At 33.0% G+C, this 15,976-nt stretch overlaps 1 protein-coding gene across 3 annotated transcripts in view; it reads left to right on the top strand.

Annotated features, from left to right (window-relative positions):
* Window positions 1–15,976, top strand: part of PPP4R3B (protein phosphatase 4 regulatory subunit 3B) — a 61,729-nt gene that overhangs the window by 33,035 nt on the left and 12,718 nt on the right. For 2 of the 3 annotated variants that reach the window (XM_036263478.1, XM_036263479.1), the window contains exons 8-13: window positions 2,398–2,529; window positions 3,614–3,716; window positions 6,720–6,761; window positions 8,606–8,764; window positions 12,708–12,877; window positions 15,778–15,917. In XM_036263478.1, coding sequence (XP_036119371.1) covers window positions 2,398–2,529; window positions 3,614–3,716; window positions 6,720–6,761; window positions 8,606–8,764; window positions 12,708–12,877; window positions 15,778–15,917 — 746 coding nt within the window. The remainder of the gene's footprint in view (window positions 1–2,397; window positions 2,530–3,613; window positions 3,717–6,719; window positions 6,762–8,605; window positions 8,765–12,707; window positions 12,878–15,777; window positions 15,918–15,976) is intronic. The other variant, XM_036263480.1, reaches the window with a different exon arrangement.

Below are 15,976 nucleotides of genomic sequence, written 5' to 3'. Positions count from 1 at the left end.
CAAGTTCTTTTTAAAATATGGAGCAGATTTGGTTTTAGGAGCATGGGTTACAATATTATATTAACATGTGTTGAGACACTAGAAAATATTAAGATTTTTTTTACTGTAGTCATTATTTCTATCTAAACTGTAAGTGTAGATTTAGCAGTAATTGCTGTCTTTTTTGTTATGCCACAGATTTCACATATTTATATGCTAATGGCCTTTGAAACATCCAGTAAAACTTATTTTAGAATCTGACTGGATAAGTAATACACCTATTACTGAACTGCTTAGTTTGGCAAGTATTTTCAGTGTATTCCTCACTTAGGAATAAATTCATATGTTAATTTTTTTAGATATGGAAATAGCATTGGAATAATTTATTTTTATTTAAGTATAGTTGGGTTTATTTTTTTAGATTCCTTATTTATATATTTTAAAGGACTCTTAAAATACTTTTAAATATTTTATACTGAAGTATTTATAGAATTATATATATATGGAATTTGCTTCAAAATAATTTTGGAGGGTGAAATTTGCCATAATAAGTTTTAAAAAATACATAAGCTGATCTCTGTGGGTTGGTTGACTGTTCAATATTTTGTATTGAACATATCACATTTTATTTCTTAAAATTGCATTAGCTTTTTTACTTTTTATTTTGAAGTAATTTTAAATTTACAGAAAAGTTTTAATAGTACAAAGAACTCCCATATACACTTCACCCAGATCCCCAATTATTAACATTTTGTCTCCCAATTGCTTTATCACTCTTTCTTTGCAGCATAGGGAATATAGTAAATAAAATTGTGATAACTGTATATGGTGACAGGTGCATAATAGAATTATTGGGGGCATCACTTTGTAAATTATATAATTGTCAAACCACTATGCTGTTCACCTGAAACTGATATAAAATAATATTGAATGTCAACTGTAACTGAAAAATAAAATTTTAAATACCTATATTTGAAAAAAATTGAGAACTTTGAACTGCCTAACAAAGAATTCAAAATAATTGCCTTAAAGAAGCAGCTCAGTAAGCTACAAGAGAACACAGTTAGATAACTAAATGAAATCAAGAAAACAATGCATAAACAAAACGATTTCAAAAAAGAGAAACCATAAAAAAAAAATCAAAAGGAAATCCTGAAGTTGAAAAATACAGTGACTGAACTGAAAAAGATCAATAAATAGCTTCAACAGCAGACTCAAGCAATTGAAAAAAATCAGAGAACTTAAGAATGAAAAAGAATGAAGAAAGTCTACATGAATTATGAGACACCATAAATTAAAACAATACAGGGTAGGCAAAAGTAGATTTATAGTAGTAATATAAATAATACAACAATTAATAATTTTATTTCATAATTCCTCTTTAAAGAAATTTTATTCTATCTCTTTTGCCATGATAGAATTGATTTACTGGTGTTCAAATTTGGAAATATGGTAGAGGGCAAGGTTCTGATTTTAAGCAGTTAAGTTGCTATGACATGGTTTTGTTGGTTCTTTATTGCATTAAGTACACAAACAATTCATAGGGATATATTATTTTTGGATAATAGTATATTAAGTTTGGGAAGGACTAGCAAAATAAAAAAATACTTTATACTGAAGCTTTCAATTTATTACTTTCCAGAATCCTCCCAATTAAGACATTTGTCTTCATTCCATGCAGTTCCGTTATTTCATCTCCTTCGGTTACTACTACCTTTCTCCCCCAATAATATACATATTTTTAAGTCCACTGAGTTGATGTCAAAACTTTTTGATGTGAACAGTCACTTTGTATCCTAATTTACTACTCAAGATTTCTACTTTAAAATACAAGCAAAAAACAAATTTTGTTATCTGCAAGCTGCCTTGTAGCTCTGTATATTAAGACTCAAGAGCATGTTGATAATTTAACAATAACTGTATTTAATATTAGGTCATTATATAACCATTGTTCATTCGCTCACCTGTGGAGAATTGTGTACTGGGTTATTTTATTTTTTTTCCTCACTTTTTTGCTAAAAAGTATTTTCTTAGAAGCTGAGGTAAGCTGTGTTGGGGGAGAGAGGGGCAGGTCACAAGAAGTGTGATCTTGCTTATTTTGTCAACTTCAAAATGCATACCTGAGGCTAAAACGTAGAATGAGAATCTGTTAGATCCTCCAGTGAACAAGAATCACTGGTAAATGATTTTATTTTCTACTTCCCTATATTAATGGTATCATAAGCTGTATAGCATGCTCAGCTTTTCTAAGTGGATTTTTTTTTTTTTTTACTCTGAAACATATTATCAGGAAAAGAGCTTAGATAAGTTCATACATTCTAATTCTTTGGGGCTTTTTTCTGGTGATTCCGATTTTATTTTCAGCTAATATATTTGTCGTATTTCCAAACCAGGTCTAATAGAAACATTTTCTTTCAGGATATCCTTCTCATTAATGTAGTAATTGAACAAATGATCTGTGATACTGATCCTGAGCTAGGAGGTGCTGTTCAGTTAATGGGACTTCTTCGTACTCTAATTGATCCAGAGAATATGCTGGCTACAAATAACGTAAGAAATTACTATTGAGATTTTTTTTTTTACGTTTTCATCTAATTTGTTGTGATTTTTAAAAATTTTATATAGATTACATATAAATATAAAAATTTTGAAAATTGTACAATTTTGAAAAGCAATAAATAAGTATTTGTATACATGGTATTCACGTAGCAATGGTATTCCTATAGCGGTTCACTTGGGGCAAAATACAATCTTGTAATCTGTAAAGTCTTAGTGAAATGTTAGCACTTCTATTTATGACCTTGACCTCTGTATGTTAATGTCTTAAAAATTAATATACAACACTGTGAATATACTTAACACTACTGAACTGTAAACAAAAATGGTTAAGTGGTAAATTTGTTGTTTTTTTTATTATAATAAAGTGGAAAAATTAATATGTACTGAATGGTCTTAACTGCATAGTAAAAGAAGTCATTAAAAAAAAGTCTTAAGGAACTATCCCAAAATATTAATAGTGATTGTCTCAAAAAAGGGGGGGGTATTTTTTCTTCATAAAATTTCTTAATATTTAGAGAACATATATCCAAGTATATGGGACCAGTTGTGTAGAAAAGTAGTAGCCCAGGAAATCAAAAGGCATTATTTTCCAAATTTCCTAATAAATTTTTTAAATGTTAAAAATAGATTTAAATTCTGTCCTGTTTCTAGTGGCTTGATAAATTAATTTGATGGGTTTTCCGATTTGGATACATTATGAAATCTGGAGCATCAAACTTTAAGCAATTAAGTTGATCTTACATTGCTTGATAGATTCTTCATTGTATTTTAGATCATACTATATTTGAAAAAATTGTTCTGAATCATTTCCTAAAACAATTGTTTTTAATACTATATGATATTTTTCTTGCTTTCATTTTATTTGTAATATGAAATAGATTTGATTTTTAAATTCTGCAGAAGTAAGATTAAGGTGAATATAACTAGTATTTTGGTTCTTTTACGATATCTTAAAGTATCTATTGTTTGTGTATGACCCACACTGCTAATTCTTTTTTTTCACACTGCTAATTCTTGAAGATGTTTTATTAATTATAAAGGTAGTAAAGTAATTTTTAAATTCTGTATGTTTCAGAAAACTGAAAAAAGTGAATTTCTGAATTTCTTCTACAACCATTGTATGCATGTCCTCACAGCACCACTTTTGACCAATACTTCAGAAGACAAATGTGAAAAGGGTAGAGTCTCTTATCTGTTTATGATTTCTGTTTTTAAAGAATGAAATAAGTATTATAACTAACAGGCTGTTTACTTGGTTATTTATATGACAGGGAAATTACTACTGAAAGATCTAAACTGTAATATAAAATCATGATTTTCCTTATTTTTGTTTGTGTTACAGAATTATATAGAAATGTGACAAAAAGTATTACACCGTGAGGGAGATGTAAACAATTAGCAGAAAAAGGAAATCATTCCCAAAGTTGTTAGAGTTAATGTGTAGAGTAAGAACAAACAGTGTATTGCCTATATTTGAAAATTCAAAGATAACATCGTTTTGGCAACACAGTTTTCTGATTTCACAACATAAGGATCAGACACTGATGGGATTAAAGCAGAGAACAATTTTTTTTGCTGATTTGAGAGAGGAAGGGGAGAGGGAGAGAGAGAGAGACATTGATGAGAGAACATCGATTGGCTGCCTCTTGCATGCTCCCCACTGGGGATTTGGCCTACAACCTGGGCATGTGCCCTGACCGGGAATCGAACCAACGACCCCTTGATGCATGGGTCGATGCTCAACCACTGAGCTACACTGGCTCAGAGAACAATTTAAAATAAACTCCTCTTTATAAGCATTTTACTCTAAGGGCTGACTTATTTGCTAATTTTTTTTTTCTTTTGTCAAGGCTTTTTTCTTTCATGTGTTTTTTATTGTACTTCCATATTATCTTCTTGTATAAACTACTCCCATAATTCATCAGCTACAATTTCTGATTTCAGTTTATTACAGTGGAGTGAAAACCTAAAGATATTTATTTTTTAAGCAGTCTAACTGCAAAATCCTACTATGGTTTTACATACTTCCCATTAAGTATTCATATTTGTGTATATCTAATTTGGTGACAATTTTTTATTGAGTTCTGTATTATCTTTCTGTATTCTGTAAATCTATATTTCATCAGTCTGCAGTATTTAAATAATGTAATCATACTGCCAAATATAACTAGCATAAACAAAGCATTGACTTTTGTTCAGAATACAACTCAACTTGTATAATGAGATATGTGTAGGACATATTCTCTTAGACTGCTGGTGAATTTGAGTCAGTTAAGAGAATGTTAACTAACGAATTTGTAGAATGGGCGTACCCACATAATGTCATCAATTCTATTTCTGAGTATATATCCTAGGGAACATGTATGCATGTGCATGACAGGTACAAGAATATTGTCATGTTATTCATGGTAGGAAAATTAAAGTGTGGTATATGCATATAGTGGAATACTACATAGCAGTTAAAATAATTGAATATTGATCTATCATCTGACTAGTTCCCAAAAATGTAAAGTTGAGTGGGTAAAACATACCACAAAACATTTTATTGTAGAATGGTTCTATTTATATAAACTAACATAAATGTACTTTTAACATTCAGTTTAAAACACTTCCAGCATAGCCCTTGCTGGTTTGGCTCAGCAGTTAGAGCGTCGGCCTGCGGTCTGGAGAGACCCGGGTTCAGTTCCCGCTAAGGGCACGTACCTTGGTTGCAGTTTGTCCCCAGCCCTGGTTGGGTCGGGTGAGCGGCAACCACTCGATGTGTCCCTTTCATGTCTATGTTTCTCTCTCTCTCTCTTCCTCCCACTCTATCTGAACAAAATAACGAAAAATGTCCTTGGGTGAGGATAAAAAAAAACACTTCCAGCATACAGAAATATTTAGATATTAGTTTAACAGACATCCATATACTTGCTATTAACTCTCCCATTCTCATTCCAGCCCACCCATCTTCATCCCTAAAGGAATGCTGAATTTGGAGTTTATCACCCCTATGTTCGTTTGTATTATTATAACGTAAAATGCATTACTTTTCATTTTTTCAGACTTGATATGCATTGACTTCTATTGTATACGTTACTCTGCAGTGTTTTTCATTTTTACTTACTGGGTGTGCTTTTTTCTTAATCCTCACCCAAGGATATTTTTTTTACTGATTTCAGAGAGAAAGAGATACATAGATGCGAGAGAGAAACATCAATAGGTTGCCTCCCATATGCACCCCCACCAGGGATCGAACCCGAAACCTACATATGTGCCCTGACCAGGAATCAAATTTGAAACCATTTTGTTGCACAGGATGGTGCTACGACCAACTGAGCCATCCAGCCAGGCCCCCGCTGCTTTTTTTTCAGAATTGTCTATATTGATATCTAGAGTTCTTATTTATTTTTAATTCTTATATAGTCTTCTCTTGTATGAGTAGGCTGTAATTAGCCTTTCTGCTTCTGATGTACATTTGTTTCTAGCTTTTTGATATTACAAACAATGCTCCAGTATACATCCTTGTATTTTCCTACACAGATGTGCTCTAAGATGTGTGCCAAGAAAGTGGAACTTACTTAAAATATTCCACTTATTTTGTTTTTTAAAAATTCAAAAGCGTAGCCCAGTTGTTGTGGCTCTGTGGTTGAGCATTGACCCATGCACCAAGAGGTCACCGGTTCAATTCCCGGTCAAGGCACATGCCCAGGTTGTAAGCCCGATCCCCAGTGGGGGGCATGCAGGAGGCAGCCAATTGATGTCCTGTCTCATTGACATTTCTATCTCTCTCTCTCCCTTCCTCGTTCTCTAAATCAATAAAGAAAAAAAATCAAAAGCCTTAAGTCATCTATTGTTAACATTTGTGTTATTATAAATTTTAAGAAATACCTACATGGATAGACATAATTTAGATTGTTGGAGGATGACTGAGAGAAGATAAAAGGTATCAGTCTTATCTCTGGCTGTAATCTCATTTTTTATCAAAACATTTGTGATGTTGTCTTTTAATTACTTCTCATCTGTCCCCAGTTCTGTAAAAGACTGCAGGTAGAACTATAATATTTGACTGAAACAATTAATTCTTAGTGGTGGTTATGTGGGTAAAATGAGATTAGATCAAAGATGTTTTATATATTATAGTGCCAGGAAAATATGAGATATTATTACTGAAGTAACTGATTTTGACTTTTTTTTATTAGATAATATAGTTGGGTCTAACAAAAACAGCACGATTTGTCCCGGTGAGTATAAATTTTATGAGCTAATGCAAATAGTAAACATTTTCCTACTGAGAATATAATGCATTTGTACAAGGCTAAGAAAGGCATATTTTCAACAGAAACAGAACCAAATATACATTTACTTTTTTCTTTATTACAAAGAAAATATTTCACTTTCTCCATTATAAAAAATGGAAAAACCATTTCGAATTTTGTTTTTGGTTTTTGTTTTTGTTTTGTAGATTTAAAACTTGTTTTATGATATTTTTTGATAAGACGTCTGAACACCAACTAGTTAGGAATTAATGTTTCTAATAACAGACTTATGTTTAGGTTTTATTTATGAGTTTGAATGGAAACACTTGATTTTACATGCAACATGCATACCATGATAGAATGAAAAATATGCCTGTGTGTACCCAGCATCCTGTCTGTTCTACCAGGTTAATCAAAGCAGACTAGGAATGCCAGTTTCAAATAATGAGACAGTTCAGAAAATAGATGAGTAATTTCACATCCTAACTTGGAAAAGTGAAAACAAGACATTTAATTAACACTAGATCATTGTTACAAAATCTTTAATAAATAAAATTTGGGACTGGAGAAATTAAAAGAGTTTGTTTTTAATAGTAAAGGAATAGTTCAAGTGTTGGCAGTTATACAAATTGGTCTGGAGAAAGGTAAAACTCTTCACTTAATTTAAAGTAGAAAAGACCTTTGAAATACTAGAATTGTATTTTCTATATTTAATGGTCATTCTGTTATTTAAAAGAATGTTAATTTATTCCTGATAGCAGCATAGTTCCACAAAATATGTGTGTCATCTTGAAAAATAAAATAGTTGTACTAGGTGATGTCATTTTTTTTTCTATTGTATAAGACTTTGATTCCATAAATCGCTCACAGTTTAATATTTCCTTATCTAAAACATTTATAATAGGTGTAGGTAATTACCTATATAAGCCCTTCAGTTATATTCAATTTTGGTGCTCAGGAAACAGTTTGAAATCATTCCATGAATGTATAAACCAAAGCCTCCTGAAATAAAGCTAGTGTATTTTTGTAGGCCTCTCGTGGATGATATGGTTTGATGTGAAAAAAATTAGTGTTAAAAAATCTTGGTGCAACATTTTTCACTTAATATTCAAATATCCAAAAATGTCCTTTCCCCAAAGATATCTTTAAAAAAACATATTAGCCCTGGCCAGTTTGGCTCAGCGGTTAGAGCGTCGGCCGCCCGGAGAGACCCGGGTTCGGTTCCCGCTAAGGGCACGTACTTCGGTTGCAGTTTGTCCCCGGCCCTGGTTGGTCGTGCGGGTGGCAGCCACTCGATGTGTCCCTTCACGTCGATGTTTCTCTCTCTCTCTCCCTTCCTCTCTCCCTCCCACTCTATCTGTACAAAAAATGGAAAAATATCCTCAGGTGAGGATAAAAAAAAAATAAAAACATATTAATTTTTGGGGGGAAATTTACATTGCACCATTTTACGCAAACAGTTTGGACCCTTTTCTAGATTTACTAATACTAATCATTAAAGTACATATTAAAGAAACATGACCAAGAAAATCTCAGTGCTTTGGGGGTTTTATTATCATGTTTATAGATTTTTACCGAGGGCTTTTTTCCCCTTAACATTATTAAATATTTTATACAGGAGCCTTAAAAAAGTACTAGTTAGGTAAAGCTGACGATGCTTCTGGAGAGTGCCTAATGAAAAAGTAAAAATCTATAGCTTCTTTAATGGATATAAAAATGAGAAGGAAATACAATTATACACTTGCTCTAAAATACAGGATATAAGGTTTCTTCTTTTTTATTTAGATGTATTGCAATATCTGATTTTCATGTGATGACTTTCTTTGTAGATAACTACCAAACAGCACAGCTGCTTGCCTTAATTTTAGAGCTACTCACATTCTGTGTGGAACATCACACATATCACATAAAAAACTATATTATGAACAAGGACTTGCTAAGAAGAGTCTTGGTCTTGATGAATTCAAAGCACACTTTCCTGGCATTGTGTAAGTAACAATTTAAGTGAACAGTCTAGTAAAATGTATTAAGGAACACAATTTTTAATAGAGATAAAAGCTGAAGTTACCTATGTGAATTTATTTTTTAGCAGTACATATGTTATTAAAGAGATGATTATGAGAAATACTGATCTTTTATTTAAAGGATAAGAGGAACAGGTCATAGTGTTTCCCCACCCACACATATTTCCTCACATTTAGATTTAATTAGCTCAACTGAGATAATGTCCTGTGCTGTGATAATATTTTACTAATAGAACGAGTCCTGCTATCTTTTACATCTGCTTCATCACACTGTCATTAGTAGTGACTCTTTATATTTTTGAGATATGGGCCTTCATATGTTTTTGTGTAACTCGGGTTATTTATTGAACTTGTAAAATATTTGCACCAATGTTGATTTTTGGCAAACTGTACATTTTTCTTTCCTCTTCATAATTTCACCTACAAAGAGAGATAAATTAGCTTCCTTCTCCTTCCAAATTAAAAGAGTTGTGTGGGTATTTTCTGAACATAAAAATTAGAGTTAAAACATTAACTTAGCCCTGGCCGGTTTGGCTCAGCGGTTAGAGCGTTGGCCTGCGGTCCGGAGAGACCCGGGTTCAGTTCCCGCTAAGGGCACGTACCTCGGTTGTAGTTTGTCTCCGGCCCTGGTCGGTTGTGCGGGTGGCAGCCACTCGATGTGTCCCTTTCACATCGATGTTTCTCTCTCTCTCTCTGTTCCTCTCTCTCCCTCCCACTCTACCTGAGCAAAAAATGGAAAAATGTCCTCGGGTGAGGATAAAAAAAAAAAACATTAACTTAATATGTAGAGAAAAGGTTAATCTCCCTACTACTCCCTTTACTTTTAAGGCCTTAATGTAGCCACTGTTAACCGCCTGCACTATTTCTCTTCCATTCCTTTGTCCATACTTGTACAAATTAACATAAACATATTCACACACAGGATTTTTGTTTTATTTTTACAAAAAAACATGATTATACTAACACACTTTTCAGTCCCTTAATATTTGTTACTCAAGGTCACTGTATACGGCATGAACCAGTTTTTGTTTCCTAAACATAGTTAAATAACATATTCTAGAGTGGCTCTTCCACAGTTTATTTTACCATTCTCTAATACATGGATTACAAAACTGTTTTGGTATTTTGCCACTTTAAACAATACTGTAGTAAATAGTATGTAAATCTTTTATGTATTGGTTGATTTTTCCCACAGGATAAATTCCCAATAATGGGATTGCCAGGACAAAATGTTTATATATTTTAATGTATCTTTTTAAATTTTAATTTAACATATATCCTTCGATCTCATTCCCAAAAGATTGAAGCACGTGACACTTTTCTAGGACTTGGTGTTACTGGTTTTTTTAAATGTTATCAAGCTGACGATGGAAAATGTGGTATTTCCTTTGTGTTTTAATTTACATTTTCCTTGACAACATTTTTTTTATATTTTAGTGACTTTTATTTTTTATCTGTTACAAATTGCCTATTATCTTTTTCTTAGGGCTCTTTTTATATTAGAGATACTACCACTTTATCACGTTTTAGAGGGTGGAAATGTCTTAGTCTCATTTGTCTTCTGTCTTGATCTTTATGGTATTATTTTCCATATGACTGTTTTAAAATACTTATATGTCGCTTTTCTTTTATGGCTTTTTCGGTTTTTGTCTTTCTTAGGAAAGTCTCCCATGTCCTAAGATTATACAAATAATTCTGAATTTTCTCATAATATTTTTATTTCATATTTTACATTTATATATGTAATAACATGTGAAATTTTTTCTTGTATATAGCTTTGTCGCTCTCTGGTTGAATAAGCAGTTGTGCCAACATCTACTAAATAAACTGTTTTCTTTACTGAATTAAAATATCGCTTTTGTTATGAAGTAGATTACCATATATTACTTGTATCTTATTTCTGGGCTGTCTATTCTTTTATTTCACTAGGTGAAATAAAGCGAATGTTTATTTTTATGCCATTATAGTCTCTCTGCTGTAAAGTTTAATATCTGTCAAGTGCCCCTCACTTTGTTTTTTTTTATATCTTTACCTGAGAATGTTTATTGATTTGAGAGAGAGACATTGATTAATTGCCTCCCATTTGTGCCTTGCCAGGGATCAAACCCACAACCTTTTGGTGTATGTGATGACACTGCAACCAACTGAGCCACCCGGCCCCACTTTTCTTGTTTGTAATTTTCTTGGTTCTTGGACATTTTTCTTTCACAATGACTTAAAAAATAATTTTATTCAGTTTATTCTGACTGCATTTATATTAATTTTTTACTATTATTAATTTAGGAAGGACTCTCATGTTAGGTTTTTCTGTTTGGGTTTTTTATAGCTAGTCCTTTTGATGACTGCAGAGTAATTCCTTTTATATGAATATATCATAATAGAACGAACCTCTAGCATTTAAATATTTATATTGCATCAAGATTTCCATTATTATAAGTAATGTGGTTTTAACTATAGCTTTGTTGGCATGTCAGTTCATTTACCAGAAGTGTCTGAAAGTGCCCATTTGCTCACATCTTTGCCAATACTTCAGTCTTTGTAATCCATGTAAATTTTTTCTTATCCCCCCACAAAAAGAGGTGATAAATCTAGCACTTCCACACTTGTTTGGTGTTACAATTTCCATACATTTTTAGTTTATATGGCCCATTTCTATTCTATTTTCAGATAATATTTAGAACCTTTTTCAACATAATTTTTTTAAATAACTTTCATCCCTCAACAGAAGGTTGAAATGAGAGACAACTTAAAAAATTGGAAACCTTGTATTATTAAAGATTTGGCTAGTGGTATCAACAGAATGAATTAAGCTACTTAGGGAAACGGTTACAAGTTAAAGGATCAACAAACATAAATATAAGGGATTAAAATTACAGTCTTTAGTAATTTAAGCAGTAACATTGCTAATTTTGTTTAGCTTTATTAGGTAGGGAAAAGACTAGTTGAAAGGAAATTTTTTTTTCAGTATTGTAAATGTGAAAAGCCAAATTATACTATTTATTTGTTACTCTATTGTTCTTTACAGTCTGATCTGCCATAGTACATGTTTACCTAAGGCAAAATAGTTCATAAGCAATTGGTAAACAAGAGGATGATATTACAATGTGGACGTAGTATTGGTTCACTTATGATTTTTTCAATACAAAGAGAGCTGAAATAGTGAAAAGTAAAAACCATTTAGCTCTTATCAGCTCGCGGACCAAAGGGTCGCAGTTTTGATTCTTGGTCAAGGACATGTACCTGGGTTGCAGGCTTGATCCCCAGCCCCAAGTCAATGTGTCTGTCTCACATTGATGCCCCCCCCCCCCCAATCCCTCCCTTCTTCCACTCTATCTAAAAATCAATGGAAAAATATCCTTGGATGAGGATTAACCAGAAAAATTCATTTAGCTCTCTGTTAAATTGACAGCAGAGACCCCTTTGGCTGTTTTCAGAAAATTTAAAACAGCATCTCCCTACACAGCTCCCTCCCCCAGAGGGGTAGGCTAACTTGACTCTTGGCATTTGTACCACTTCTTTGCCCACCTAAAGGATGGTCTCCTACTGATTCTGAGCTGCCCTTCACTGCATTGGCTCCACATCCACCCACACTTCCCTGAGAACCACCAACATTGGCATTTTGAGGGGTTTTTTTGTACTTTTTTAATCTCTTTGCTATGGGGCTACTTGCCTACGGAGTTTGTCTCCCAATTGCTAATTATTGGTTTTTTATTAGCTCTGGCTACTAAAGTTGTATAGGTTTTGAGTTGTTTTTTTTCCTGTGTTTTTCTCAAAGCCCAATAATTGTTAGTGCACAGTTTTGCTTTTTATTCTAGAAGAACATATACATTAATTTATGTAAAAATACCTGTATAGTGATTCATATTAGTAAGATAATTGACTTATTTCCTGTGTTATTTTTAATTAGGTGCTCTTCGTTTTATGAGGCGGATAATTGGCCTTAAAGATGAATTTTATAATCGTTACATCACCAAAGGAAATCTTTTTGAGCCAGTTATAAATGCTCTTCTGGATAATGGAACTCGGTATAATCTGTTAAATTCAGCTGTTATTGAGTTATTTGAATTTATAAGAGTGGTAAGTTTATATTAAAGGATTCTTAGTAAAGTAAAATAATTATGTTTAGTGGTGTTAATATTTTAAATTTAGCAGTCTTTTAACCCATATTTATTGTGTAATCTTATTAGTTCCATTTATTGGCCATTTTCAGGATCAAATTTGGCATCTGTGGACATTTCAGTCAAGCATATCATTCATGTGCTCTCTTTAATCAATTGTAGGGGTAGTGATAAAAATGAATAGAAAAGTTGAAAAATAATTCCTTTGTTAGATATTGATATGAGATGCATAAAAATAGGATGTTATAAAATTTTAAGTTGATCAACAAATTATCAACAAATGTTGGCAAGGGTGTGGAGAAAAGGGGACTCTAGTACACTGTTGGTGGGAATGCGGAATGGTGCACCCACTATGGAAAACACTGTGGTGTTACCTCAAAAAATTAAAAATTGAATTGCCATTTGACCCAGTGATCCCACTTCTAGGAATATAGCCTAAGAAGCCTGAAACACCAATCAGAAAGAATATATGTACCCCCATGTTTATAGCAGCACTATTTATAATAGTTAAGATCTGGAAACAGCCCACGTGTACATCAGCAGACAAATGGATAAAAAAGCAGTGGTACATATATACAATGGAGTACTATGCAGCTGTAAGAAAGAAAGATTTCTTTTTTTTTTCTTTTTCATCCTCACCCGAGGACATTTTTCCATTTTTTGTACAGATAGAGTAGGAGGGAGAGAGAGGAAGAGAGAGAGAGAGAAACATCGATGTGAAAGGGACACATCGAGTGGCTGCCACCCACACGACCAACCAGGGCCGGGGACAAACTGCAACCGAGGTACACGCCCTTAGCGGGAACCGAACGTGGGTCCCTCGGGACCGTAGGCCGACACTCTAACCGCTGAGCCAAACTGGCCAGGGCAAGAAAGATTTCTTATCCTTTGAGATGACATGGAAGGACCTGGAAAGGATTATCCTAAGCGAAACAAGCCAAGCAGAAAAAGACAAATACCACATGATCTCATTTATTTGTGGAACATAATGAACATAACAGTCTGAGGAATAGGGTAGACCCAGAGAAGGGGAAGTAGGTATTTACTGACAGCCCTCAGAAGAAGGGGTGGGGGGGGGGGAGATAAACCACAGAACTAATAAGCATGTACGCATAACCAATGGACACGGACAACAAAGCCAGGGAGAGGCTGGGGGTATGGGGAGGAGGGTATCAATGGGGAAAAAAAGGAGAAACATCTGTAACAAAAATAAATTAATAATAATAAAAAAAAATTTTTTTTAAGTCGAAGAGATCAGGGAGTTTGATGGACTACTCCTGCTGTCTTTATTTTACAGGTGAGGGACTTGAGATACCATACCCAAGTGATTAAGTGACCTATTCAACAGCATCCATTTGGTTAGGAACACAGTCAGGGTTTGAAGTTATGTTACAGTTCAGTTTTGGGCAACAAAAGATTTGTCATAAAAAGATCTGGAGACAGCTCCATATGAATAACAGGGTAAGATGGATAACTGTAGAACTAATACAATAAATTTGCCCTCTCTCACACTGAAATCATTCCACCAGGGAAGGTGGCCATATGGTTAGAAAGAACTTGAAAAAAGAAAATCAAAGCTAGAAATCTTACAAATTCGATTTCTACTGATGTCGTACTATTCTCACATGGAAATTATTTGGGTGACTGGATGTTTTTCTAATATTGGTCACTTGCCAAGAGTATGATACTCAGAAGGATGAGGAGGACAGAAGTATTGTCGTTAGCCTTAGAAAAGAGGAAATATAGTTAACTAGCTCAAGCTCACCAAGTATCTGAACCCAAATTCACAGTGCACTCACTGTTCAGAGATTAACTTTTACATTTTTTTCCTTTAAAATTTTTGATGAGATACTAATAAAATAAATTGTAGAGTTCACAAAACCATACCCAATCCTGTGAATGAGTTTGTTTTTCTGAAAATACAAACGGTTGATAAGCATACATTGAATTCCAAATTTAACTTTTCTTTTTGTTGAATGTATAACACAGACCATGTTACCTAGTTTCTAATTTTCCTTTTTTGCCTTTTTTTTGAAATGTCCAGGGAAATTCATTTAAAGACTTAAAATCTTTATGCACCATAATCTTATGGTGGATATTTTAAAAGAAGTGTCCTGTATATTTTACTGGTATTAAAGTGCTGAACCACAACTTAGTTATTTTTTAATAATGAGCCTGCTTTGTACCTATGTATTTCAGTGGTCATTTAAAATGGTTCGTTTAAAATTTAAAAGTTGTTACTGTCCGTTTATTTCACAAAAATACCATTGGAAGACTGTGGGAATAAACATAGTATTCAAGTTAATAGTTTATCCGATCTGTATATGTAATATAGTCTAAGGGATCTGTGTTTATATTCTAGGTAAGGCTAATCCCATTTTGATGGGAACCTAACCTTTATTGAAAATATAATTTCAAAATCTGCTTTCTAATTAGCTTTGTGCTCCTGAGCAGGCCATCCAAGTTCTCTCAGAGCCTCAATTTTCCTTTTCCGTAAAATTGGTATAATAAAACTTACTTCATAGAATTGTTATGAGGATGAAGTGAAACTGTATGTGAAAGTGCTTTTTAAATTATAAAGTGCTATGTAAGTGTAAAAAATAAACAGAAGGCATAAACTAAATCCATTTACTTTTGAAATGTTCTTTATAATCCCCCAAAAGTGCTCCAGTGAATTGCTTCTTTTTTTCAAGTTTTCTGTGGCGTCCCGGCTCATGTGTAAAGAAACTAGAATATTTATTTTTGGAAGGTGATTTTGAAAAACCTTTTTGATCAGTTTTAGAATTTCCTTTTTAATTTTATGTTTTCTCCTAACAAGCATTGTATAATATTTGAAAACTAAATTTTGTGCTTATACAGGAAGATATCAAGTCTCTTACTGCACATATAGTTGAAAACTTTTATAAAGCACTTGAATCGATTGAATATGTTCAGACATTCAAAGGATTGAAGACTAAATATGAGCAAGAAAAAGACAGACAAAATCAGAAACTGAACAGGTATTGTTTAAGTATATTGCATTTATAGCCTATAAATTTATGTCCAAAATCACCTGTAG

This window comes from Molossus molossus, unplaced genomic scaffold (assembly GCF_014108415.1).
Source record: "Molossus molossus isolate mMolMol1 unplaced genomic scaffold, mMolMol1.p scaffold_m16_p_15, whole genome shotgun sequence".
In the NCBI taxonomy this organism is placed as follows: Eukaryota; Metazoa; Chordata; class Mammalia; order Chiroptera; family Molossidae; genus Molossus; species Molossus molossus.
The sequence above is the reverse complement of the archived record's forward strand: the minus strand, read 5'-3'. Positions and strand labels throughout refer to the sequence as shown.